General features: G+C 40.6%; 1 protein-coding gene across 4 annotated transcripts in view; it reads left to right on the top strand.

Moving 5' to 3' along the window:
- The window catches only part of LOC113891607 (multidrug resistance protein 1-like), a 111665-nt gene that overhangs the window by 16222 nt on the left and 69851 nt on the right, over window positions 1-25592 (top strand). For 3 of the 4 annotated variants that reach the window (XR_003510806.1, XM_027539863.1, XM_027539862.1), the window contains exons 4-7: window positions 3378-3549; window positions 15295-15355; window positions 17652-17843; window positions 18275-18446. Coding sequence is in view for 2 of the 4 variants with exons in the window: in XM_027539863.1 (XP_027395664.1) it covers window positions 3378-3549; window positions 15295-15355; window positions 17652-17843; window positions 18275-18446 (597 nt within the window). In the remaining 2 variants the exon portion in view is untranslated. Of the gene's footprint in view, window positions 1-3377; window positions 3550-15294; window positions 15356-17651; window positions 17844-18274; window positions 18447-25592 lie in introns of those variants that run through there. The other variant, XM_027539865.1, reaches the window with a different exon arrangement.

The raw sequence follows: 25592 nt of genomic DNA, 5'->3' as shown, positions 1-25592 counted from the left end.
TCATCTCTCTTGCTTTTGTCTTAAGGTCATAAAAGAATGGTCCATGTGCTATCTACATTACTCGGTCTCCAAATTATTCTTAGTCACACCCATTATTTCTTGCTAGACTACTGGACCGCCAGGGAAGTCCCCCTCCTTGCTTTTCAACCTGTGGTAAACTTTCGGATCTGGGAGGAACCATTACCTTCTTTATGAAGCTTTTCCGCAAAGGACAGAATGACCCATTCGCTCAAGTTTGTGTCTTCTCTGCTCTGTATACCATGCTGTCAAGGCATGCAGAATATATATGGAATATCCTTTTTTTTTTTTTTTCCATTTGAATTGTATTTTTGGTATTTATTACTGGATTTCTTCAGTCATTGAATAGCATTTAGTAAATGTTTATATTCATGGCCCACTTTCTTTTATTCCAGTCAGTGATTAGTTTTTGAGGTGGACAGTACTTTGGGAGTGGTGATGAGGGAAATCCTTGTATATCAATTATCTTTGCTTCATCTATTGAGGAATTCGATACTTTTCCACTTTATAGCTTTTAATAGAAGGTAAATCCACCTGCCAGTGCAGGAGATGTGGGTTTGACCCCTGGGTTAGGAAGATCCTCCCGAATGGGAGAAGTATTAATCGCTTCCCAAGTGGGCCTGTCACAGCCCCAAGCCCACTCCCCTTACTGTGTCCTCTTCTCATCAGGTTTGCGTCTCAGGAGCTTACTCTTTCTTTCTTGTGATTTGCCTGCAATTAAAGAGTTTATGCAGATCTGCTCTGCTCTTTGGGAGGCATGTATCTAACTTGTTGCTTTCCCTTTCCTTCTCACTATGGAGGCCTAATTGGTTTCCCAGGTGGTTCAGTGGTAAAGGATCCGCCTGCTGCTGCAGGAGATGCAGGTTCGATTCCTCTGTTGGGAAGATTCCCTGTAGGAGGAAATGGCCACGCACTCCAGTATTCTTGCTTAAAGAATTCCATGGACAGAGGAGCCTGGTGGGCTGAGGTTGCAAAGAGTCAAACATGACTGAGAATGCACGCAGGCATGGAGGCCTAATTACATTAATACCGCTTAACATTTATGCCAGTGCTGTTAGGCAGCAGATGTTTGACCCAAGCCACTTTCTGAAAGCAGCAAAACATATTTCCTCAATGGTGTCCTCAGAGGGACCTTTGGCAATCATGGTGTTTTAACCAAGAAAAATCTTGAGCTGAAAAGTGGCTTCCACTCGTGGGAATCAGAGTCACAAATACTATATTTCTTACATTGAGCTGTTATCAGTTCAGTCACTCAGTCATGTCCAACTCTTTGCGACCCCATGAATCGCAGCATGCCAGGCATCCCTGTCCATCACCAACTCCCGGAGTTCACTCAGACTCACATCCATCGAGTCGGTGATGCCATCCAGCCATCTCATCCTCTGTCGTCCCCTTCTCCTCCTGCCCCCAATCCCTCCCAGCATCAGAGTCTTTTCCAATGAGTCAACTCTTTGCGTGAGGTGGCCAAAGTACTGGAGTTACAGCTTTAGCATCAGTCCTTCCAAAGAACACCCAGGACTGATCTCCTTTAGAATGGACTGGTTGGATCTCCTTGCAGTCCAAGGGACTCTCAAGAGTCTTCTCCAACACCACAGTTCAAAAGCATCAATTCTTCGGTGCTCAGCTTTCTTCATAGTCCAACTTTCACATCCAAACATGGCCACTGGAAAAACCATAGCCTTTGTTGGCAAAGTAATGTCTCTGCTTTTGAATATGCTTTCTAGGTTGGTCATAACTTGCCTTCCAAGGAGTAAGCATCTTTTAATTTCATGGCTGCAATCACCATCTGCAGTGATTTTGGAGCCCCAAAAAATAAAGTCAGCCACTGTTTCCCCATCTATTTGCCATGAAGAGATGGGACCAGATGCCATGATCTTAGTTTTCTGAATGTTGAGTTTTAAGGCAACTTTTTCACTCTCCTCTTTGACTTTCATCAAGAGGCTTTTTAGTTCCTCTTCACTTTCTGCCATAAGGGTGGTGTCATCTACATATCTGAGGTTATTGATATTTCTCTTGGCAGTCTTGATTCCAGCTTGTACTTCTTCCAGCCCAGCATTTCTCATGATGTACTCTGCATAGAAGTTAAATAAGCAGGGTGACAATATACAGCCTTGACGTACTCCTTTTCCTATTTGGAACCAGTTTGTTGTTCCATGTCCAGTTCTAACTGTTAGTTCCTGACCTGCATACAGGTTTCTCAAGAGGCAGGTCAGATGGTCTAGTATTCCCATCTCTTTCAGAATTTTCCACAGTTTGTTGTGATCCACAGAGTCAAAGTCAAAATAGATGTTTTTCTGGAACTCTCTTGCTTTTTCCATGATCCAGTGGATGTTGGCAATTTGATCTCTGGTTCTTCTGCCTTTTCTAAAACCAGCTTGAACATGTGTTATAGATCTCTGTAATGTTCCAGAATGTCCTGTGCATCTCATGAATCCCTCGTATGTAAGAGAAGAAGGAAGATGAAATTAGGCACGTTCAAGGTGGTATGGCTGTAAATTGGTACAGCCGTGGAAAACAGTATAGAGGTTCCTCGAAAAAATAAAAATAGAACCACACTTCTACTCTTGGGTATAGATCCAAAGAAAATGAAAACATTAATTTAAAAAGCTCTCTGCACCCCAGAGTTCTTAATAACAGTATTTACAATTGCCAAGATGTGGAAGCAACTTAATTGTCCATTGACAGATGGGTGAAAAAGATGTGGTATACACACACATATGCATACAACGGAATAGTATTGAGCCATAGAAAGAATGAAGTTATGCCTTTTGCAGCAACGTGAGTGGACCTAGAGTGTACTGTGCTTAGTGAAGTAAGTCAGAGAAAGACCAGCGCTGTATGTTATCATATATGTAATCTGAAAAATAAAATAAATGAATATAACAAAACAGAAACAGACTCACAGATACAGAGATCAAGAGTATTATCTGTGGGGAGAGGAAAGGTAGGAGGGGCAAGATAGGGGTAGAGATTAAGAGGTATAAACCAACTATAAAATAAATAAGCTACAAGGATGTATTGTACAGCATAAGGAATATAGCCATTATTTTATAATAACTTTAGAGTATAATCCATTAAATTATTGAGTAACTGTTGTACACCTGAAGCTAATATATTGTAAGTCAACTATAGTTTAATTTTTATAAAGTGAATAGATTGAGTCCAATATAAAGAAGAAGGTCAAAACTCAAAAAGGAAGAAGAAGCAATTGCCTGTTTCTCTTAAGTTATTAGGCCAAGGTGGTTGCAATAGTAGTCTACAGCTAACTATTTAGATTTTGGATACATTTGGAAAGTAGAGTTAACCATCCATGACATCGTGCTAATTGTTCCTATTGTCTGTATTTTCTCCTTTTTTAGTTTCGCTATTCAAATTGGCTTGATAGGTTGTATATGGTGCTGGGGACTTTGGCTGCCATCATCCACGGAGCTGGACTCCCCCTCATGATGCTAGTGTTTGGAGACATGACGGATAGCTTTGCAGCTGCTGGAAGTTTCGGAAACATAACTTTTCTAAACACAACTAATGGAAGTAAGTGTTGTTTGTGGTACTGATTTTTTTGAAAGCTTGATGAAAAATCATTGACTCAAAGTGAAGTTTGTGGAGTCTTCACTAAGTATGCATTAGTGTGTTTAGTGCTGCGTGAGATGAAGGGGTCATATCTGTAATGAATTTGAGAAGATGATATTCACAGTCATTAGAACATACAGTGAAAGTGCTGGTAGAGATAGATGGGAAAAGAGAGAGCTCTATGAAGTCAGAAATATCCCAGGCAGTTTCAGGAAAAGGTGTTGGAACCTAATCTGGTATTTGAATTTTAAGTAGAAATCAGTTACACAGTTCCGTGACATATTGATTATGGATATAAGAGACAGGAATCCAAGATGATTCTAAAGTTTTTAGTCTGAGAAACTGCATAAGTTGGATGCAGTTACTAACAATTGAGATGAGGAAGATAGAGGGAGATCAGTTTTGGCAGTAAATACCAAAAATTTAATTTTGGGCATCGTCACAGGTTGGGCTTTTTTGAAACATGGAAATGGAGAAATGGGGACAAGAGAAGCTGTGTGTGTGTTTAGGATGGGAGAATAACAGCTTGTTTGTATGCTGATAGAAATTATCCAAGATAGAAGAGAAAGTGATGTTTTGGGAGAGATGGAGAGATTCATTTGAGTGCTGTCCTTGAGAAAGGAAGGAAACTTATGCTTAAGAGGAAATACTTGCTTGAAGTACAGGCATGAATAGTTCACCAACAGTAACGGGTGAGAAGACAGAGTATTTGAATGTTAGTGCTCAAAGGTTGGTATACTTGGACACGAGGACTTGTAGAACTTGTCTTCTCAGTCAAATAGGAAGCAAGACATTTGGCTGATCAAGAAAGGAAACCTAAAATAAGTTTTGGGAATTCCCTGGCCATCTAGTGGTTAGGACTCCACCCTCTGCTGAGGGCCCAGATTTAATCCTTGGTCAGGAACTAAGAAAAATCTCCTAAACTGCATGGCATCACCAAAAAAAAAACTAAAATAAGTTTCTTAGCAGAGTGAGAAAGTGAGTGGACTAGGGTGTCACACACTTTCACATCCTTGAACTTGATTGAGGAGAAACTGGCTCATAACTGAGCTCCCAAGTCACCTTTGGTCAAGTGTACATTGATTTCGACTAAACCGCACAGAGACTTACAGCCTGATGTGCACTCAAGTCATGGAAACCTTGAAGAGGCCTTTTGTGCACTCCAGAATTTAGTGACATAGATTTTTCAGGACCTATAAGTCTCTGATGATTGCTGTGAATCCTTTCCCCCAGAAATATGCACACAGATGTGCATGCCATTTGGGGGTCTTTATGGATCCTCTGATACCTGTCTGTGGATCCTAGGAACTTTTTGTGTGTGTGTGATGCTGAAGAGCACGTTCTTTACCCTGCGGCAGGACTGCTTCAAATTATGTGAATGCCGGTAATGAGTTTGGCTAGAGAATCTTACTGTGTGTCTGAGTTCTGTAAAATTCTCATGTATTTGTTAAGCCCCTTCAAAGGGACCGGCCAGAAGATGTTGCACCGCATTTGGACTGGCACCTTTCTTTCACACCAGTCAGCAAAAGGAAATGTTTAGCTTTGTTTTTAACCAATGTGTTCATTGGTTCCCATGTATGCTGTAATTTAGCAATATTCTTTGGAGTTGTGTTACCACCTTACAATGCAAGAATCTTTCAGTGCTCTGTGGTAGCTCAGCCGACTTTATATGTATATCTGTGACCCATTTTGATCTTACTCATTTTTTAATTCAGTCCAGACACACACATTGATCTAACTGTGGGAGGTTTCTACTTACCCCGCTATATACCTGCATGTACTCCATGGAGGGCCAGTGCTGAACCCAGCTGTGTTAGTCAGGAAATACCGGGCTGTTAACACAGCTGTTGAAGGTTGGCCCAGTCTGGGAAGAGTGGACTATCACATGGCTCCCTGCAGCTAGCAGAGCTGAGCTCTCATGGGCCAAAGGAAACGCACCTTGAGCCGTGTGGATCGGTCTGTTTCAAACTTTATTTTTAAAAATGTTTTGTATAAGTTTATTGTGTATAATGTTTAGAGGTTGTTTTCCATTTCCAGTTATTATAAAGTGCTGACTGTAGTCCTTGTGTTGTACAGTACATCCCTTGTAGCCCGTCTTATACCCAGCAGTTTTGTACCTTCCCCTCCAGGCCCTGTGCTGCCCCTCCGCTGCGCTCCCCCCTCTCCACTGCTGACCCTGGTTTGTTCTTTGTATCTGTGAGTCTGTGTCTCTCATTATGTTCACTAGTTTGTTGGGTTTTTTTTAGGTTCCACATATGATTGATAATATCATACAGTATTTGTCTTTGTTTTTGACTTATTTCACTTAGCATGATGCTGTAGAAGTTCACACATGTTGCTGCCAGTGCCAAAATTTTGTTCTTTTTTGTGGCTCAGTAGTGATCGATTGTATATGTATATATACACCACATCTTCTTTAACCATTTATCTGTCAGTGGACACTTAGGTTGCTTCCATATCTTGGGCAACTGCAAATAATGCTGCTATGAACATTGGGATGTGTGTTCAACTGGTCTTTTTTTTAAAACTGCATTAACATTTATATACATTTTATCTTGATCACTGAAAAATTACTTGGCCCTTACTTTCATAAGAAAATAATCGAGCTCTTTACGTAGGAGTCCTAACCATTGCTGTGTCTTGGCTTTGCCTGGTCTGTATTTACGTGTGAGACGGACAGTAACCTGACCTAGTTACCTAGTAGCGTAGTAAGTCCTCACAATGGTCCGGCTGTGGAGACTTGCTCCTCCTCGGCACGCATCGTCATAGATGTTCGGATCGCGGAGTTTCCACCTGGGGAGGTAGTTCATGTTGCATTCCTTGCCAGTCCTTCCCGTTCAGCTCCCTCTTCCAGTCTTGGGGAAACCTAGAGAACTATTTGGACGTTTGGTCTCTGTCTCTGCTACCTTCTGAAGAGATGCTGTATTCACTAGTTACAGTGCTGGCTCTGGAGCGTAGGACGCCTGGCTCTGAAACTCCACCTTTGTCAGTTTTTAGTTAAGACGATTGGGGGATTATTTTCATACCTTAATCTCCTCATCTTTGGAACAGTTAGATAGCAGTAGGACCTACTTCATAGAATGATTATGAGAATTAAATGGATTCCTCACTTAAGGCTCACAGAAGAGGGATTAGTCATAAAAAAAGTGCTCAATAATTGTTAATATTTGTAATAATTATCAACAAGAAGCTCATGCTTCCATGCTCCTCACAAATGAACCTACATAACTTGCAATGATATGGCTCCTTATCTCCTTTCATCTTTTCAGAACTCTGTGATACTAACTCAGTTTTTATAGTTGTTGAAAGGCAGACTGCAAGTCACTCAGTACCTGTTATGAATGTGAAGCCGTCCTTCTCAGGTGCGTTTCCTTAGTAACTATGGACTGCTAGCCATGCCTTTCAGGGAAGGCAAGGGCCTCAAACTATGGCCCGTGGGCCGTATCTGGCCTATTGCCTCTTTTTACGCCATCTGTGAGCTTAGAATGATTTTTGCATTTTTAAATCACTGGGAAAAAATGAAAGAAAAATATTTTGTGACACATAAAATAATTTGAAATTGAAATTTCAGTATCTATACATAAAGTTTTAGTGGAACACAGACATGCCCACTTGTTTGCATATTATCTATGGCTGCTTTCATGGAAGCCACAGACGTTGTTATACTATTTATGGCTACTCCCTTTAGGGGAGTTTAGGATGCAGATCAGAAATGAGGCACTCTGTGCTCTGGAGAACTGGCAGAACAGGTCTTCAGATAGATGTTTTCAGGATTTGATCTTAGGAGGCCAGTTCTTGCATCTCCTCATATCTAGAAAAGCACTTATTTCCTTCATGGGGACATTAGTTTCTCTTGACTAGCAGAAAACCTTTGCAAAGATAAGTGCTTGTTTGCGAGAACTCCCCCTTCACCAAAATTGAATATATACTGTCCTTCCCTCGCCACTTGTTTGGAGCAGTTTCTCAGAGCTATATGAGGTGCTATCTCCCAGACTATAACCCTCATTTTGCCTAAAATAAAACTTAGCTCACAGCTCTCGTGCGTTTTTTAAAAAGTTGACCGAGTGCTCTATGTACCAGCAATAGTATGTGTCCTAAAGAAGCATTTCCAGCCCCCAGGAAACTTGGTATAATGGGTGGAATGTAGCGGGAGCCAACCAATGCACTGGATGTGAGTAGTGCTATGATACAGAGATACACAAAATACTTGGGAAGGGAAGGATGGGTGTTTGGCTCCATTTAGGAATCATGGGAGGCTTCCAGGAGGAGGTGATAACCAAGTTTGGTCAGTTGGTATCTCTCTCATGCACAAAGTAGACATGTTCTGTGTAACAAGTGAAAACATTTAAAAACAAATGTTAAATAAAAAACAAAGCTAATACCCTTCTCTCACCACTACTCCTGATTGCCTCTCCCCTGTCATATATTCTTCTGTGTCTTTATGATTTATCTCTACAGTAATTTTTACCCAAGGACAGTCAGTATTCTGTTATAAACCTGTTTGCAGATTCAGACTTCCAAATGTCCTGAAGTTTGCCTGGACGGGAAGGATTTCAAAGGTTTTGATGTTGGTCCTGGAGATGAGGGCAAGAAAGCTTTCTGATGCTTCTGGTGGGAGAATCAGCCTTTTGGAACCCCAGACACCCTCAGACCTTTCTTCTTGTCCTTCTCCAGGTAGAACCTCGTGACCTCTTCATGGGGGCAGACTAGGTACCAGAGCCTCCTTGTTGGGCAGGAAGTATTCCTTGCTTAAGGAAGCTTGGATTTGCTAAGGCTCTTGAAAGTCTGGGAGTTTTACAGTAAACATAGGCTTTAACTAGACAGTCGTAAAAACTTTTGAGTGAGCATGTCCTTCTCTGCTGCCGTAATAGACCCATTATCATCTTTCCTTCTTGTAACACCTTTCTCTAACCATCTTTTTGTTGTGGACCTGATATCCTGATATCCTCCCTTGTATCTCCATCTTGTTAGATTTTGCCTTTGCTTTAAAATCTCTGTTGACTTGGGCCTTGCGAACTCTGGTCCACTTGTGTGGACAGAGCTTCACCAGTGCTGAAGTTCTGTAGTCTTCTGTGAGTTCTCATCTTCCTCATAAGACTATGCACTGCCGGAAAATGAGCCTGAGTAAAGGTGATTGTCATTTTTAGACATGTTGTGTTAAAGGTGACAGGTTGGGGACAAGTGTAAACGATATCCAGGCAGTTGAAGGTAAGAGACTGAATCTTGGCACAAAGAGTAGGCCTAGAGATTTGGCATCATTTGAGTTGAAGGGATGATAAATCTCCTGGGCCAAGATTCATTGGGCATTTAATATCTTCTGGGCACTCTTCTTAGTGCTTTGTGTGTATTAACGCCTTTATTTCTTCATGGGCATGAGGTTGATACTGTTATTATCTATACATTACAGATGAGGAAACCAGGGCTCAGAGGATTGAGTATATTTAATTGACTAAGGTTATAGAGTTACTCACTATTTGAACCCATGCAGACCAGCCCCAAGTCCAAGGAATCAAGTAGACAGAGGGAGACCCAGAAAGGAAGACACTGAGGATTACATGTTAATCCAGAAATGAAAGTACTGGGGGAGATCTGCCATGTCTCATGGTGTGAGTGTCACCCAGAGGTACCCTGAAAATAAACTCTTGATTATTTGTCTCTAGGGGTTCAATTGATGGTACATGGATGATTTTTCTTTTTCTCCATAACTATATATGTCTTGGTTGGTTCTGTTTAGTCTCCTACCAGACTGTGGGCTGAGGAAGGGAGAAAAGGAGACATTCAACTGCTAAGAGAAGTTAATAATTCAGGGAAACAGGAAAAAAAAGTAGAAATAACTTACTTTTCTATTTATCTTTTACCATTTCTACTCTTACTTCACCAAAACTCGTGAGGAATATGAAAACTATTTGTGAAATGCCAATAATCAAAATAATGTTTATATTCTGCTGCTTAAACTATGAACATACAAAGAATATGCAGGTCTTGGGTGTGTGCCCTTGGTGTTGAAAAGATAGAAAACACTGCCGTCAGTGTCGTCAAGGCCAGCGTGATGAGTGTGCTTCCGACTAGAATGATAGCTGATATTTCAGTTCTAAGTACTTCTTAAAAATTTCCATGATGGTTGTTTTTTTCATTTGCTCAAGGATTTCTTCTGCTCTCAACTATTTCATTGGAAAAATTCTTAGAGATAAATTTCTGGAAAAATCAAATACCAAATAATGGCAAAGTATTTTGCAGTATATTGTTTAGTGTGGCAGTTTAATTTTTAAGTTTGAGTAAAAACTTAAAATATGTTTAATTTTTCTAGAATAGTAGTTGTAGTGTAAAATAGTCAGATTTTTTTGTTGTTGTTGTTACTATGGGGGAGATGCTTTTTTAAAAAGTAGGTTAGTTACAGTGTAAACTCTATAAAAAGTAGCAAAAATGAAAATAGATAATACCTGACTCGTTCTAGGTGTTTAAGAAGTGAGATGAATAAACGAGAGACCAAATCACAGATTTTATAGGTGAAAAAGAGCCCAGAGAATCATCTGGCCCAAACCCATAATTTTGTAGATGTAGAAACCAGTGGAGGCCAGAAGGGAATTGCTTGCTAGTGGGCATTGCTGAATTCCTGGGCCAGGAATCCTGCCTTTTATTCTGGTATTTTCCCTACTCTATTGGTAGTTTCAAATTCTGCCTAAAATTGAAGCAAACACTTCAAACCCAACTTTTCATTTGGTCTTTTCTCTCCCTAAGATGCCATCCTGTGGACTTACATATTAGTGTATCAGGCAGGGCAGCCCCGAGGTACCGCTCTTCAGGCCAGGAGTGACGGTGGCTCCCAGAGGCACCTCGGTCACCTGCAATGAGCCCAGCCACCCTGAGTGTCAGGCAAGTGCCAGAGGGGAGTGATCATCTAAGCAGAAGGTCCAAGTCGCTCTTGCTTGTGTCTGATGGAGCTTCCTGCACAGATGATGGGAATAATTGAGTCACAGCATTCTTGGGCTAGAACGGGGCTAGAACGGACCTGACAGGCCACTGAAGGCAGTGGTTCCCTCATGTCTTTGATCAGAGAATCCTCCTGTGTGAATGATATCTGTCGTAGATGCTGCCCGGGGAAATCAGCTCCAAGAGAGGCTTCCTTGGTTGAAAGTGGTGGAGGGGAGGACCTCTGCTAACTGTCTCTCCGACCACCCGGCAGCAGTGCTGAAGTCACTGCATGTGTTGCCACCACATTTGTCCCGGCTGCAGCCCGTGCTGAGTCATCCTTTTTCTTCCCAATTCCTCTCTGTGCTTCCACTCACCCCCGCCCTCTAGTATCCGGTTCTCCACACACTCTCAGGAGGAGCTTTAAAATAAAAAATGTGTTTGGCTGTTCTGGATTTTAGTTGCAACATGCTGACTCTTAGTTGCTGCATGTGAGAACTAGTTCCTTGGCCAGGGATTGAACCCAGGCTTCCTGCATTGGATTGCTGAGTCCTAGCCACTGCACCACGAGGGAAGTCCCTAAGAATGAGCTCTTACAGACATATGACAGGTCACATCTATCCTCGATGGTTTTCCATAGCCTGGAATAAATCCGTCTTCCATTGGCCCACCTGGCCCACCTGATGTCCCCCTCCTGCCTCGTCAGTCTCATTGGTTGTTGCTTTCTGAGTACAGCCCACCCACAGTGACCTTCTCACTGTTCCATGAACACTCTCATTTCCTCCCTGGCTAGGGGCCGTGTAGAACCTGCCCCAGCTTCTTATCATTCATTTCTCCCACAGAAAGACCTTCGTCCCCAGTCCACTCCAAAGTTACTGTAGCATCACTGCTTTATTTCCCTTTTATGAGTTAGTACACTTATCTTGTTGATTTATTGAGTTACTTGTTTATCCAGTTCAGTTCAGTCGCACAGTCATGTCTGACTCTTTGCGAACCCCATGGACTGCAGCCTGCCAGGCTATTACAGCTTCTCAAATGGGAAGAAAGGTGTAACAGAAAAAAGTTCCTGTCTTAAGTTAACTGTCTTACTATTTCAGCAGTGGTACCCTGTCACATGCAGTTTGGGGTCTGATAGTGAAAGGGTTTCCTACTCGCACAGAATCCAGTGAGATTAGAAAAAGAGGCGCTCTTGTTCTGGGTTGTGTCCAGAGTATCCAGAACAGAGCCTGCTGTGCAAAGTGGTTTGAAAACCCCTTTATAACATAATCTAATTTTACCAGTTAGGAAATCACAGATGTATCCATGTCACATACTTGTCTTTACACTGTTATTAAGCGTTCAGTAGTTAAAACTACTAAACTTATTGAGATATTTGGGTCAGATAAAAATGTAATTAAATGTGATTCCAAAATGGTATGAAGTCTTTAGTTGTGGTGCTGGACACTGTTTGGTGGTTTAGTCATTAAGTCGTGTCTGACTCTTGTAACCCTAACCCCATGGACTGTAGCCCGCCAGGCTCCTTTGTCCATGGGATTTCCCAGACAAGATTTTGGAGTGGGTTGCCATTTCCTTCTCCAGGGGAACTTCCTGAGCCAGGAATTGAACCTGAGTCTCCTGCATTGCAGGCAGAAGCCTGTGCAGTGGTAGGTTTCTTTGCAGTCTTGCTTGGTTTTAGAAAAGGCCTTCCTTACCCCAGGTAGTAAGGTGGTGGTCTGCTGTATCTCTGTTTAACCCCACAATATGCAAGACACATGTACGAAATAGAAGGATTGTTGGCATATTCTTATAAATGGTCTGCGTGTTGCTGGCTCTGTGAAATCCTTGAACGTCTTTGGAACAGGTGCAGGTACAGCAGACAGAGCAGCAGGCTGTGCACCAAGGGTACAAAGGTAAATGACACAGTCGTGTTCTCAGGCGCTCACACCCGTGGAAACGGCAGGAGGAGTTGGGTATGAACCGTGGCGTGTCTGTTCTAGGGTTGACTTAGTCAGCTGAATCGTGTGTCAGTTACTCTGGAACCCTGTGAGTCACCCTGCTGGAGATAAGCCACTTAGGAAGAGGTCATACTGAGCTCATGCGTGAAGGACCAGTCTTTTCCAGGAGAAAGACTAGGAAAAGGCAGTCCAGGTAGAGAGAGGAGAATGAAGGAGGGCTTAGAGGAGGAAAGCTGTCAGCACTTCTCCCCTCCATTTCATCTCAGTATGTGGACAGTAGCTTTTCGTCTGAAAGGACAGAGCTTGGTCTCATGAAATTGAAGCAGCATCTTTTGTCATGCCCTGTTTCCTCTCTAATCCCAAGGGCAAAGGCTTCAGGAATGTGATGATCAAGCAGACCTGGGCTCTGTTTCCTTTTATGCTGTGGTATCCTCGCCCCTTACCCCCAACCCCAGATGGTGGCTGCACAGTGCCCTAGCTACTGGGATGAGGAGAAAGGGTGGGGATAAAAAAAAATCTGGAAAGTCATTGTGTGGCTTATTGTGGTAAGATTGTAAAGGAATTAATAGGGCATGTATGGCTCTTGGACTTTGTCCTTTATCCAGTGGACTGTCATTTAAGGTTATTAACAGAGGCAATATAATTATATTTTTGTTCCCAAATAGAAGATGTGGTGGCAAGATAAAGACTTGATGGGATTAGAAAAGCCAGTTAGGAGGCTCTTGTTAGAGCAGATGTAAGAGGTAATGGGGACCTGAACCAGACATTAGCTATGAGGAAGGAGAGGATTTGAGTGGCGCCCAGACAGATGCAGGAGTCACTGAAGCTGCGCAAGTGGTAGAGGCCACCCTGGGAGTGAGTGTAAAATTCTCAGAGGCAGCAGCATGGAGGGAGAAGAGGGCATGAGGAACTGGTGGATAAGACTAAGAGAGAGGGATCAGAGTTATGGGAGGACGAGGAGGATGAGGTGCTGGAAGCCAGAGGAGAAAGTGGTCAAGAATCTAAGCAAGTATTTTATTAAAATAAAAGCTACACTTAAATATTTGACTTTTCTTGTTGGGGAGGGATTAATTAGGAGGTTGGGATTATCATGTATGATATAAAATAGATAACCAACAAGGATCTACTGTGTAGCACAGGGAACTCTACTCAATCTGTTGGAGAATCTGAAGAAAAGTATATATAGGTAAATATATACACACATATACATGTACATATATATACATGTACACTCATATACACATAATGTCTACTAGTTTTTATATACCATACCTTGGGAACCTAGATGATCTTTTCAATCATGTATCTACCTCCTTCCATCCACACAACACACCCATACTCCTGCCAAAGCAGCTTACTCATTCTTCACACATGCAGTGGTGTTCTCTTTGCCAGAAAAACTTTTCCTCTTCTTTCCCATACCTGTCAAGAGCACACTCAGCTGAACTAGGCCCTCTTATGTTGCATTGTAACTTTTGAAATGATTACAAGATTTAAAGTGTGCTCTCTGCATTGATCCAGCCATCTTGATTATGACAATGTATACTACAAAAATATTCACCATGTATGTGGACAGGTATGTTTAATGTGGCATTGCATGTAACAGTAAGCCTGGAAGCAACTGAAATAGATGCAACTTTGAAAAAACAAAGATAACACATACACACACATGTGAAAGTCACTCAGTCGTGTCTGACTCTTTGCGACCCCACGATCTATAGCCTGCCAGTCTCCTTTTTCCATGGAATTCTCCAGACCAGAATACTGGAGTGGGTAGCCATTCCCTTCTCCAGGGGATCTTCCCAACTCTGGGATCAAACGCAGGTCTCCCACATTGCAGAGATATTCTTCACTAACTGAGCCACCGGGAGGCCCCATATACACACGTACTGACATGGAAAATTGGCCACTGAATGTGAACTGTGATTCTGTCTTTTAAAATAAGCATGTATGTGTATTGATGTATGTGTAAAATTGCATATAGAAAATAAAATCTGAAAAAAATTCACACCAGAATAGGAATAGTGGCTAGTGCGTGTGTGTGTGTGTGTGTGTGTGTGCGTGTGCGTGTGTGTGTTTGGAGGGAGGTGTTAGAGTTTTAATGTACCTTGTCCCAAAACGTTAACATCTGCTAATACTGCATAATACTGGTGTTTATTACATTCTTCTTTGTATCTTACATTTTTAAAATAAAAACTGAAGAAATGTGGTGTTCAGTTTGAAATACTAAATGGGTTTAGGGTCAAGTCTGCACTGATATTTATCAGGACAAAGCCCACAGAAAAGATTTTTCTCCATGTCCTCTTGGAGTGGTATTTCATAAAACATTTTAATCCAGGGGTCACTAGTATCTCAGGTGACAGACTCCTTCTTAATCAATGCAGCTTTCTTCGTGCAAATAAGCTTCGCTGAACTTTGTGTGTGGTTGCACACATCCAGTAGTAAAGGATTTGCACAGATGCCCTGATGCTTATAGATAATTGCAATTAAATTAGTTCGACCCATTTTTGTGTAAGTTGTTAAGTGACACAAGTTTGATTCATTTTTATATGCTTATCTTTTTGAAATTTCCTCATTTGTCGGTGCCGGGTCTGAGTTGCGGCATGTGGGATTTTTTTGGGGGGTGCGTGGGCTTTTCCTGTTGGGGACGTGGGCTTCTCCAGTTGTGGCATGCCTGCTCCAGAGCGTGAGGGCTTAGTTGTCATGCACAGCATATGGGATCTTAGTTCCTTGACCAAGGATTGAACCCACATCCTCTGCATTGGAAGGCAGATTATTAATACTGGACTGTGGAGGAAGTTCTATTTATATGCATATTTTTAATGGAAAATAAAGAGACATAACAGTGTGTGTTTGTTTTGAGGTGAACTAGGTACTATAGTCAGAACAGAGTATGGCAAGAAGCTGGAGAAGGAAATGACCACGTAAGTAGACATTTTTCTACTATTGTTAAATCTTTCTGTCTTAATCCAATTGTAATGTGGTTAAAATTTTTGCACTATTATAATAAAGATTCAAAATTTTGAGGGGAGCAACATCATTGTTCATTTTTTAGGAGGATACAATGTAGGTTTTTTTCTTAAAAGCATTTGCTGCATAAGACACTCTAAGGTGAAGGCTGAGCCTGGATCAGACTGATGTATGCATTGGTAAATATAGAATATCATCTGCAGGGAAATTAGAGGGGTTCAAAGTGGGCTTGTTTAAAATGCAGTTAAGAATCACATTATTTGCAATGGCTTTGTATTATTAGTTTCCTTCTTGGCTGGCTTTAGTCATGATGTAATGAGATCAGTTAACAGGATTTTTTTAAATATAGCATCTTATTCTGAACAATGAAACAAGACATTCCAGAATAAATATAGTCCTTTTAACCTCAACTTACTTTGGAAGCTTTCATTAATGATTTATTTACCTTGAAGTTTGCTCTCAGAACAGCTTATAAAACATGTCCAAAGGTATGAGTTGGTGATTCACAAGAAAATGATTGCACATTATCCTGTAATCCTAATCCTAATCCTACTCTAGAAGGTTTGAAGAAAATGGACATATTTGACCATATTTTGAAAGTTGAGAAGCAAACACCTCCAGATACTCTTATGGAGAGGCACTTTTTTAATATTGATGAAAAACAGTGTCTTATAACCATCTTGAAAGTGAAAGTTTCTCAGTCATGTCCAACTCTTTGTGACCCCATGGACTGTAACCTGCCAGGCTCCTCTGTCCATGGAATTCTCCAGGCCAGAACACTGGAGAGGGTAGCTGTTAGCTTCTCCAGGGAATCTTCCCAACCCAGGGATCGAACCCAGGTCTCCCGCATAGCAGGTGGATTCTTTACCATTTGAACCACTCTGGAAGCCCGTAATCATCTTATAAATACTTAAACACAGGTATTTTTTTCTGAGTAAACGTAGACTGGTGGCTTACAATATTTTAGCTCATTTTCAAAGCACATTCCACTTGTTAAATGAGGCTTCTTTTTAGCTATCTCTTGCTGTATCATTAACACTTGGATAAAAAATATTGAGTCATCTATTAACTAAAATTTAGTATTCTAATTCTATCTTCCCTGATAAATACATTGTACATTACCAGGTATAACTTGGGGAAGATAACGTTTACATCAGGCTGTGAACATTGATATCAGCAACTATCTGGTTATTACATCACCATTTTTATAGTTTCTGCATGATTCATATACGTTTTTTCTTTGAGGGTGGCAAGTTGTGAACTTTTAAAAGCAGGAATATTGGAATCCTGTATTTCATTTTTGAATGTTTGTTTTTACCTAAAAAGTAATTTCTTAGTGAAGGACGTATGTTGTTTGCTTTTTTCTATATGAAGACTCAGATAAGGAAATACAAATTTGGCATTTCTAGTTGATCAAGGGTCTGGTTTTAGAAAATACTCATTCTTTTTATCATTAGAATTTAAACTGGGGGGCCTGCTACTTGATTCATTAAGCATTTCAGGATAACTCATGATGGCCAGTTGGGCAGATGATATAAAAACATTTTTTATTCTCAGTTGTCTGTTGGCAGATTAATAACCCAAAAGGTCAGGTGACCTTTTGGTTCTTGGTTTCACTTTCTGGCAAGTTCTGTCCCTTCTTTCCATTCCCCAGTGTGCAGAAACCATCCCAGTGTTCATCAGCTGATACTGGGGTAATCCAGGTGTGCGGGATGACACTGGTAGACCTCACCTAATGCTGTGATGCTTTTAGGCACCACTCACGTCTTTCACAATAACTGGCGTTCTCTACATGCTAATTGCATGCCAGGCACAGAGGCAAGTGTTTTTATATATTACTGTGTCACAGTTCTTTTTCTTGGCCATGGTACGAGGCATACGGGATCTTAGTTCCCCAATCAGGGATTGAACCCATGCCCTTGGCAATGAAAGCATGGAGTCTTAACTGCTGGACCGCAGGGAAGTCCCACTGTGTTACAGTTCTTATCTCCATTTTGCCAGTTAGAAAACTGGGACTTGGAAAGGTGAAGTCAGCCTGTATTGCAGTTAAGAGCTGGGATTTGAGCCAAAACAGTAAGCACACTTCACCATGACATTCTACCAGGGTGGCCGTAGTTGGATGCTGACCATCAGCTCTGCTTTGAAGGAGGGCAAGATTGCCAGATGACTGAAAGGCAGGGCGGGTGGTCTGCTGGGAATAGTGCATGGATGAGAAAGTGGCGTGTGTGCAGCTTTCTTGTTGCTTTTCAGGTACGCCTACTATTACTCTGGAATTGGCGCTGGCGTGCTTATTGCCGCTTACATCCAGGTCTCGTTCTGGTGTCTGGCCGCTGGAAGACAAGTACACAGAATCAGAAAACAGTTTTTTCATGCCATCATGAAACAGGAGATAGGCTGGTTTGACGTGCATGACGTTGGAGAACTTAACACCCGCCTCACAGAGTAAGTACCTGGGTGTGTGTTGAACTCTGACGTGTGCTTCTTATTCTTTTAAAATGGAAGTGAGGTCATAAAATCTGTCAGGAGGTAATCCCTGGAGGCAATGCCCATCCCTCAGAAGTAATTCTGAAACTAAATTCCTTCTGAGTCTTGATCGTGCCTCATGCGTCTTTTCGTTCCCACAACCCTGACAGGGCATGAAGAGGTCCCGCATGACTGGTAGTGAATGAGGGGTTGGACTTGCCAGACCCAAGACATCCTGTGGGAGTGAGCATTAGGGCGGTGACATGATACTTGCTGGGGACGTTCCTGAGCAAAATCCTAGATGTAAACTGATTTACCCCCCACTGAAACAAACAAACACTCAACTAGCTTCAGGAAAAAGGTTCTGGTGTTCATAATCCTGATGTTTATTTCTAACACTGTTCTTTCAGTGATGTCTCCAAAATTAATGAAGGAATTGGTGACAAAATCGGAATGTTCTTTCAGGCAATGGCAACATTCTTCACCGGTTTTATAATAGGATTTACAGAAGGTTGGAAGCTCACCCTTGTGATTCTGGCCATCAGTCCTGTTCTTGGCCTGTCAGCTGCTATCTGGGCAAAGGTAGGTGTGAAGCCTATGAATCCAGGCTATTAAACTGTCTCCACCCTCAAAAAACACTCCACAACTCCTCCAGTAGAAGGCTGTTTTTGTTACATTGATGACCCTGACACTGACGATGACATTAAATCTTCTGATAAATCTTGGTGTTAAATCTGTTCATAATCAGTGGGAATAGGCAGTTGTGAACTCCCTGAGTTGTCCCCACCCAGACTCTGTGCTGTTACTGGGGGACGGAAAGATGGAGCTCTCCCATCTCCTTCTCTGCCTTCATGCAAAAGGCATGCTCGGCTCTCGGAGAGCTGTGTTTCCCGGTAGACAGTTCCATGTTCACAAGTAGAGCTTCAAGTTCAGTGACTAACGCGTAAGTCCCACTCAGTTACCATTACTGATGTCAGTGTTTTTGTAGATTTTATTTATTTTGTTGGCAGAACAGTTTTGTCAGCATTATCAATGGCTCTGTGTTTATACATACTTAAGTCCATTGGTGTGAAGACAGTTTTTTAAAAAGAGGTTTTTTCTAGCCCCTTATGCATGTACGTCTGAGGTCTGTGGTTCCCTCTCTGTCACGAAAGCAAAGCAATGCAAATGGCCCTCCGTACCTCCGCAGGGAGGCCTTTCTCTTGAGACTGGGTGTGGTGTTCATTCTAAATTGATTTCCTGTAAGTGTAGGTGGCCATGGAGAGATTGGCCTGGTATGTAGTTTCTTAGAGAAGAAGAGAAATGAGAGACAGCGCTACACATTCACATGGCAAAAGGATGTAGAATAACGGAGGGCCAAGCAAACCCAAGCCTAACACAAAACAAATCAGGCTGTATTAAGAAATTAAAAAATTTAACCCTGTGGGATGGATATTGTTTTGCTGTTATAAACAGTAACCGCCATTTTTTAAAGTATCTACTGTGTCAGGCAGATACATATTTTTTCTCTTTTTAAAAAAATTTGTTGAAATGCAGTTAGTTTACAATGTTAATTTCTGCTGCTCAGCAAAGTAATTCAGATATACATATATATACATTATTTTTCATATTATTTTCCATTATGGTTTATCACAGGCTATTGAATACCATTTCCTGTGCTATATAATAGGACCTTGTTACCCAGATTCCACTTTTTTTAGGTTAAAAAATCCCAGGGAATTTCAGAGTATAAAATAACAACATATCTTAATCTCCCCCGAAATTAGTAAATGTTAGTTACACTTTTTGCAGCATTTAGCTATAATATTTTCTATATATGAAATAGAAGTTTGTAGAATATTACAGAATATTTTTCCCCTCATTCCATCATATTATCTTCTTCCTCAAAGGCACGAAATACATGTTCTTGTAAAGTGTAGACATTATCTCATTTAACAGAGGAAGAAATTGAAGTTCTGAGAACTCTTATTAATTTATTGTTCAGACTAACACAATGTTTGAATGGTGTTCTTGGTGGCTAAACTGCATCTCTGTTGAAATATTTGGCAAAAGCCTTTGTGTTAATTGATTTTTCTGTTTACTAGAAGGTTAGGCAGATTCTTCGTATTAGTATTTGCTAAAAAACTGTTCTAAAATGTATTGATGTTTGTTCTAGTTAAGTTAGGGGGAAAAGCAGTAAGTTAATCTTTTAATAATTAATTGTGCATTACTTCAGATACTATTTAATAAATGGAGGCTTCAATTGTCTGGTCGTCAGTCTTATTAAAAAAGAAATGAGGCCTGGTGGAGGAAGTTGCTTTATCCTTGTGATTCTGAGGCTCTGTTCTGTAACTCAGAGGCACCGGGGCAAGAAGGCAGAACAGGAAGAGGCTTGGCCCCAGCAAGCTTCCTACTCCAAAAAGCCTCTTTTGATCTTTGCACGCAATTCTCTAACCCCGCCCAGAGACACTGGGTCAGCTAAGGAGCAAAGGGAGGGGAAACTACTCCTACTCCTACATGAGGTGGTCCAACCTTAAGAACACTTTCACTCCCTCAGGTAGCAGAAGCAGGGGCCCCAGCAACTGCAGACAAACCATGCTGACGAAAGTAATACCACAGACAGTGAATGTAAAACTGCTGCTTGACCCACAACTCACAGAAGTAGGTTAAGAATTATATGCTAAATCCCCAAAGGGTAACTGCTTGCTAAAATAAAAGACTTTAAAATAGGACCCAGAGTCTCCTAACATAATAGATATCACACCCAAAATAGTTAAAAGAAGACCACTTGTCATACCAAGAACTACGAAAATCACAACTTCAATGAGAAAAAAACACTTAACTGACAAGTGCTGATACAATTCCTATGTCAGTATTGTTTGGCATGGATTTTGGAATAGTCACCAGAAAAATGCTTCACTAATCAATTACAAATTATCCTAAAACAAAAGGAAATAGAAAATATCAGCAGTGAAAAAGAAATTAAGAAAAAAGGATAGAATGGAATTAGATAACTGAAAGGTACAGCCGTAGAACAGAAGTCACGATGGAGGGGCTACTCTTGTTGAGTGGAGAGGACGGGATAGAGTCAGTGGACTGGAAATAGAACAATACAAGTCACCCAGCACGAAACAGAAAATGAAAAGAGCCTCAGGGACCTGTGGGACAGTAGTACGATATAGAACATTTGTGACCACCAGAGTCCCAAAAGAAAGGAGAGAAGTGAGGCTGAAGGAATATTGGAAGAAATAATTGCTGAGAATGTGCAAGGTTTGTGAAAGACAAACCTTCAGGTCCGAGAAGCTAAGCTAACCTCAAACAGGATAAACCCAAAGAAATCCATGCTAAAGCACATCATAGTTAAATCATTGAAAACTAAAGACAAAGAAAAAAGTTGAAATTGACTAAAGATGAACAGCACACATTACCTACAGGGAACACCAATTTGAATGACAATATATTTCTTATCTGAAACCATAAAGACCAGAAAGAAGTGGCAAATTATTTTTTAAGTGCTTAAAGAAAAGACCTGTCAACTGTGGATACTTGGTTAAAGTATTTTTTAGGAATGATGGGGGAGATAAAAACATTCCCAGATCATGGAAGACTATAGAGGAACTTTCCATTAGCATACCTCCTATTAAAAACTGGCTAAATGAAATTCTTCAAACAGAAGGAAAGTGATACAAGGCATATTGGAGCATCAGGAAGGGAAAAGGAACAACAGAAAGAGCAGGAATTTGGGCCTCTCTTTTCCCAGGAGATTTCTAAATCATATTTGGTGATTGAACCCAGAATTATAAGTGGTAAAATGTTGATACCAGTAGATTTTTATGTCACCTATGAATATTGTGATATCCAGAACAACTAAGATGAAATAGTGATTAAAGAAATCTATTCTGTAAGTTCTGAGCTCCTGAAAAAGAATTCTCCAGGCACAGGCAACTTTTACTGGAAAAATTTACTGGACATTTAAAGAGGAATTGACACCAATTTTATACAACCTCCCCTAGAAGAAAGAAGACTTTATCTGCTTTCCCCCCAAAGCGGGAACTCTTACTCTGTGAAAACCATGTAAAGGAGATGAAAAAACAAGCTAAAAGCTGGGAAAAAAGTAACATGCAAGTCGTATATCTGAAAAAGGATTAGTCTTTATCTAATATATAAGGAATTCTCAAAATTTGATAGTTAAAAAAAAATCACCAAAACTACTATTTAATAGAAATACCTGTAATCACTTTTTAAAATCAAGATGCATATTAGAATTATCTTGGAATTTTTTGAAAAATACCAATGCTCAGGTATTGCTTTTTTCCTCCAGAGTTCCAGATATGTTTCTTTTCTTTCTTTTTTTTTTTAAGCAACCATGTTTCAAAACCACTGGACTGTATAATCTTTAATTTTATTCAGTTTGTTTCATTTTCTATTTCTTACTCAGTGCTGGCATTTCATTTAGTTTATCTTTTCCAATTTCTCCATCTCTCTCTTTTTTTGATGTTCTTTCTCAAGCCTTTTTCGGCATAGTAGAAAAGCTTTTGTCTACATATATATAAATAGTATGGATAATATATATTTTTTAGAAAACTTACAAACTTTTGCCTAATTGAAAAAATTTATGACATTTTGATTTTACTTGTTTGACGTAGTATAAATAGAATGCTAGATTTCTAACTAAAAAATAAATATGCCACAAGCAACAAAGGTTTACCGTATAGCACAGGGAACTATAGGCAATATCCTGTAATAACCTGTAATGGAAAATAATCTGAAAAATAATGTGTGTTTATGTATAACTGCATCACCTTGCTGTGCACCTGAGACACTGAAGTCAGCTATATTCAATAATATATATATATATATAAAGGAGAAAAACAACCCAAATGAACCAGTTAGGGATGGGCAGGAGAGGGAAACAAACGTCATCAGAGAGGTTATACAGGTGGCAGGTCAGCACATGAAAGGTTGTTTAACAATGTTAGTCGTCAGTGAAAAGCAAATTAAACTTCAATGAGATACCATTATACATCTACCAGAATGGCTAAAATAAAAGTGAAACCCCAAATGCTGCTGAGATGCAGAGAAGCAGGGTCACTCATTATTGGTGGGAGTGTAAAATGGTATTCAACCTGAAAAAATAGTCTGCGATTTCTTATAAAACTAAACATGCAGTTACCGTACAGTCCAGCAGTTGTATTGGACATTTATCTAAGAGAAACTATGTTCGTGTATTCACTCAATCTGTATTCAGGTGTTCATAGCAGCTGTATCGGTAATAGCCCCAAACTGAAACAACCCCCGACACTCTTGAATAGGTTACTGATTGAGCAGCTGTGGTACATCCAGTGATAAAAGGAAAGCGGTACTGATCACACACAACCTGGATGAGTCTCTAGAGATCTGTACTTGGTGAAAAAGGCCAGTCCCAAAAGGTCACGTACCTTATGCTCCATTTATATAATATTTTTGAAATGACAAAATAACAGGCAGAACAGTTTAGTGGTTTTCAGGTGTTAGGGATGGTGTGGAGGGGAGAAACGAGGAGTAGGAAAGGAGGTGGCTGTGACTACAGAAAGCAGGACTGAGGGATCCTTGTGATGGAATTGTTCTGTATTGTGATCGTCGTCACGTGAATCTAACAGGATAACATTGCTTGGAACTAACATCACTTCATGGGAAATAGATGGGGAAACAATGGAAACAGTGTCAGACTTTCTTTTCTTGGGCTCCAAAATCACTGCAGATGGTGACTGCAGCCATGAAATTAAAAGACGCTTACTCCTTGGAAGGAAAGTTATGACCAACCTAGATAGCATATTCAAAAGCAGAGACATTACTTTGTCAACAAAGGTCCGTCTAGTCAAGGCTATGGTTTTTCCAGTGGTCGTGTATGGATGCGAGAATTGGACTGTGAAGAAAGCTGAGCACCGAAGAATTGATGCTTTTGAACTGTGGTGTTGGAGAAGACTCTTGAGAGTCTCTTCGACTGCAAGGAGATCCAACCAGTCCATTCTAAAGGAGATCAGTCCTGGGATTTCTTTGGAAGGAATGATGCTAAAGCTGAAACTCCAGTACTTTGGCCACCTCATGTGAAGAGTTGAATCATTGGAAAAGACCCTGATGCTGGGAGGGATTGGAGGCAGGAGGAGAAGGGGACGGCAGAGGATGAGATGGCTGGATGGCATCACCGACTGGATAGACGTGAGTTTGAGTGAACTCTGGGAGATGGTGATGGACAGGAAGGCCTGGCGTGCTGCGATTCATGGGGTCGCAAAGATTTGGACACGACTGAACTGAACTGAACACACACTCACGAGTGCATGTAAAACTGGTAAATCTGAATAACGTTGAATTAATGCTAAGTGTTAAATTTTTGGCTGGGATCTTGTTCTGAAGAGATGTTGAAGATGTTTTTTGGGGAACACCAGATAAAGGGTTTATGGGATCTGACTGTCTTCCTTAGTGTCTTCTTTTGTGTCTACACTGTCTGCCTTTGTGTCTACAATTATCTCAGAATACCAAGTTAAAAAAAATAAAGCATGTATAAATTATCCCAAACAAAATGAAATAAAAACCTACACTGAGCACTGGACAAAAGGGACAAAGATGAAGGCCAAAACATCTGTTATGGTCAAAACTATTGCTTCTGAATGTATTAGTTTGAACAATATAAAGTGGCCTGTGTTGGCTTTTAACTTAAGAGGAATAACAATTTCATGTGTCTGGCACTAGTACAATTAGGCTTTGTTAAAAAAAAATTAGCAGCCTTTGGAAGAAGGGATGAGTTAGTGAAATTTGATATCGTTTGGGTGGGTGATTGTAATATCGGAAGTATCAGCATTCTGTTATTTTATATTAGAGGAATAGTAAAGTTGACTTTTAACATTCCTGAGAGTATTTGAAAGTGTTTTTTTTCTTTCAATAGACATGATCTGTTAAAAAACAAAACACTTCATTAACATTCTACTGTATTCTTGCCTAAGGATATGCTTATCATTATGGAAGGTCATAGAGAAGCCAGGTTTACTGAATCAGTTGGAATGGTACTTGATAGTTCAACAATAAATTAGAATAGCATGTTTTGAAACTCCTCAGTCAAAAATAGTTCTGCTAATCTTCTGTTGTCAGCTGTTTCTGGTGTGGTTGATGGTTGAGGTTTTCAACAAGAGCAGAGAAACAGAGCTAAACTGTATTGTATGCACCTCTTGCCTTATGCAGACCTGTTTGTTCAGGGATGACAGTGATCTCCCTGGGTCAGGCCCAGCGCTGTGAGCAGTTCTGGCAGATGTGATAGGGCAGCCCTAGGCAGGTCATTTTGAGAGGTCAGGAAGGTCTAGAGCATCAGTGGGTTGTTGTTTGGGTACCAAAGAAGAAGGCGCATAGAGTACAACATCTGCACATAGAACCTGGTTAGTAAAGGCTCGTTTGCCTTCACCCACCCGTTCTTACATCTGTCGTAGCTCCTTTTACTTTCGCACAAGCAGAGGAAGAAATGCACTCTTAAAATCAAAACAGCTTTGAACTTTTTATGACAAGAAGGAATAGGCTGTTATTACTTATACAAATGAGTCCACAGATGCTATAAATTATTTATTGAAAGAGGATAATATATTTACTCAGAATTTGATTTGAATTCTTGTGTGCAATATTTAGATGGCTGACTAGTCAAGCATTTCAGGTAAAAATAGTGGTTCTTTGCCCATGCCAGTTGATTCCGTTTTAATCACAAAGCCCTCTAGGATTCCACACATA

The sequence above is a fragment of the Bos indicus x Bos taurus genome, chromosome 4, assembly GCF_003369695.1.
Source record: "Bos indicus x Bos taurus breed Angus x Brahman F1 hybrid chromosome 4, Bos_hybrid_MaternalHap_v2.0, whole genome shotgun sequence".
NCBI classification, from domain to species: domain Eukaryota; kingdom Metazoa; phylum Chordata; class Mammalia; order Artiodactyla; family Bovidae; genus Bos; species Bos indicus x Bos taurus.
Note: the sequence above shows the minus strand (reverse complement) of the source record. Positions and strands in the feature narration are given on the sequence as shown.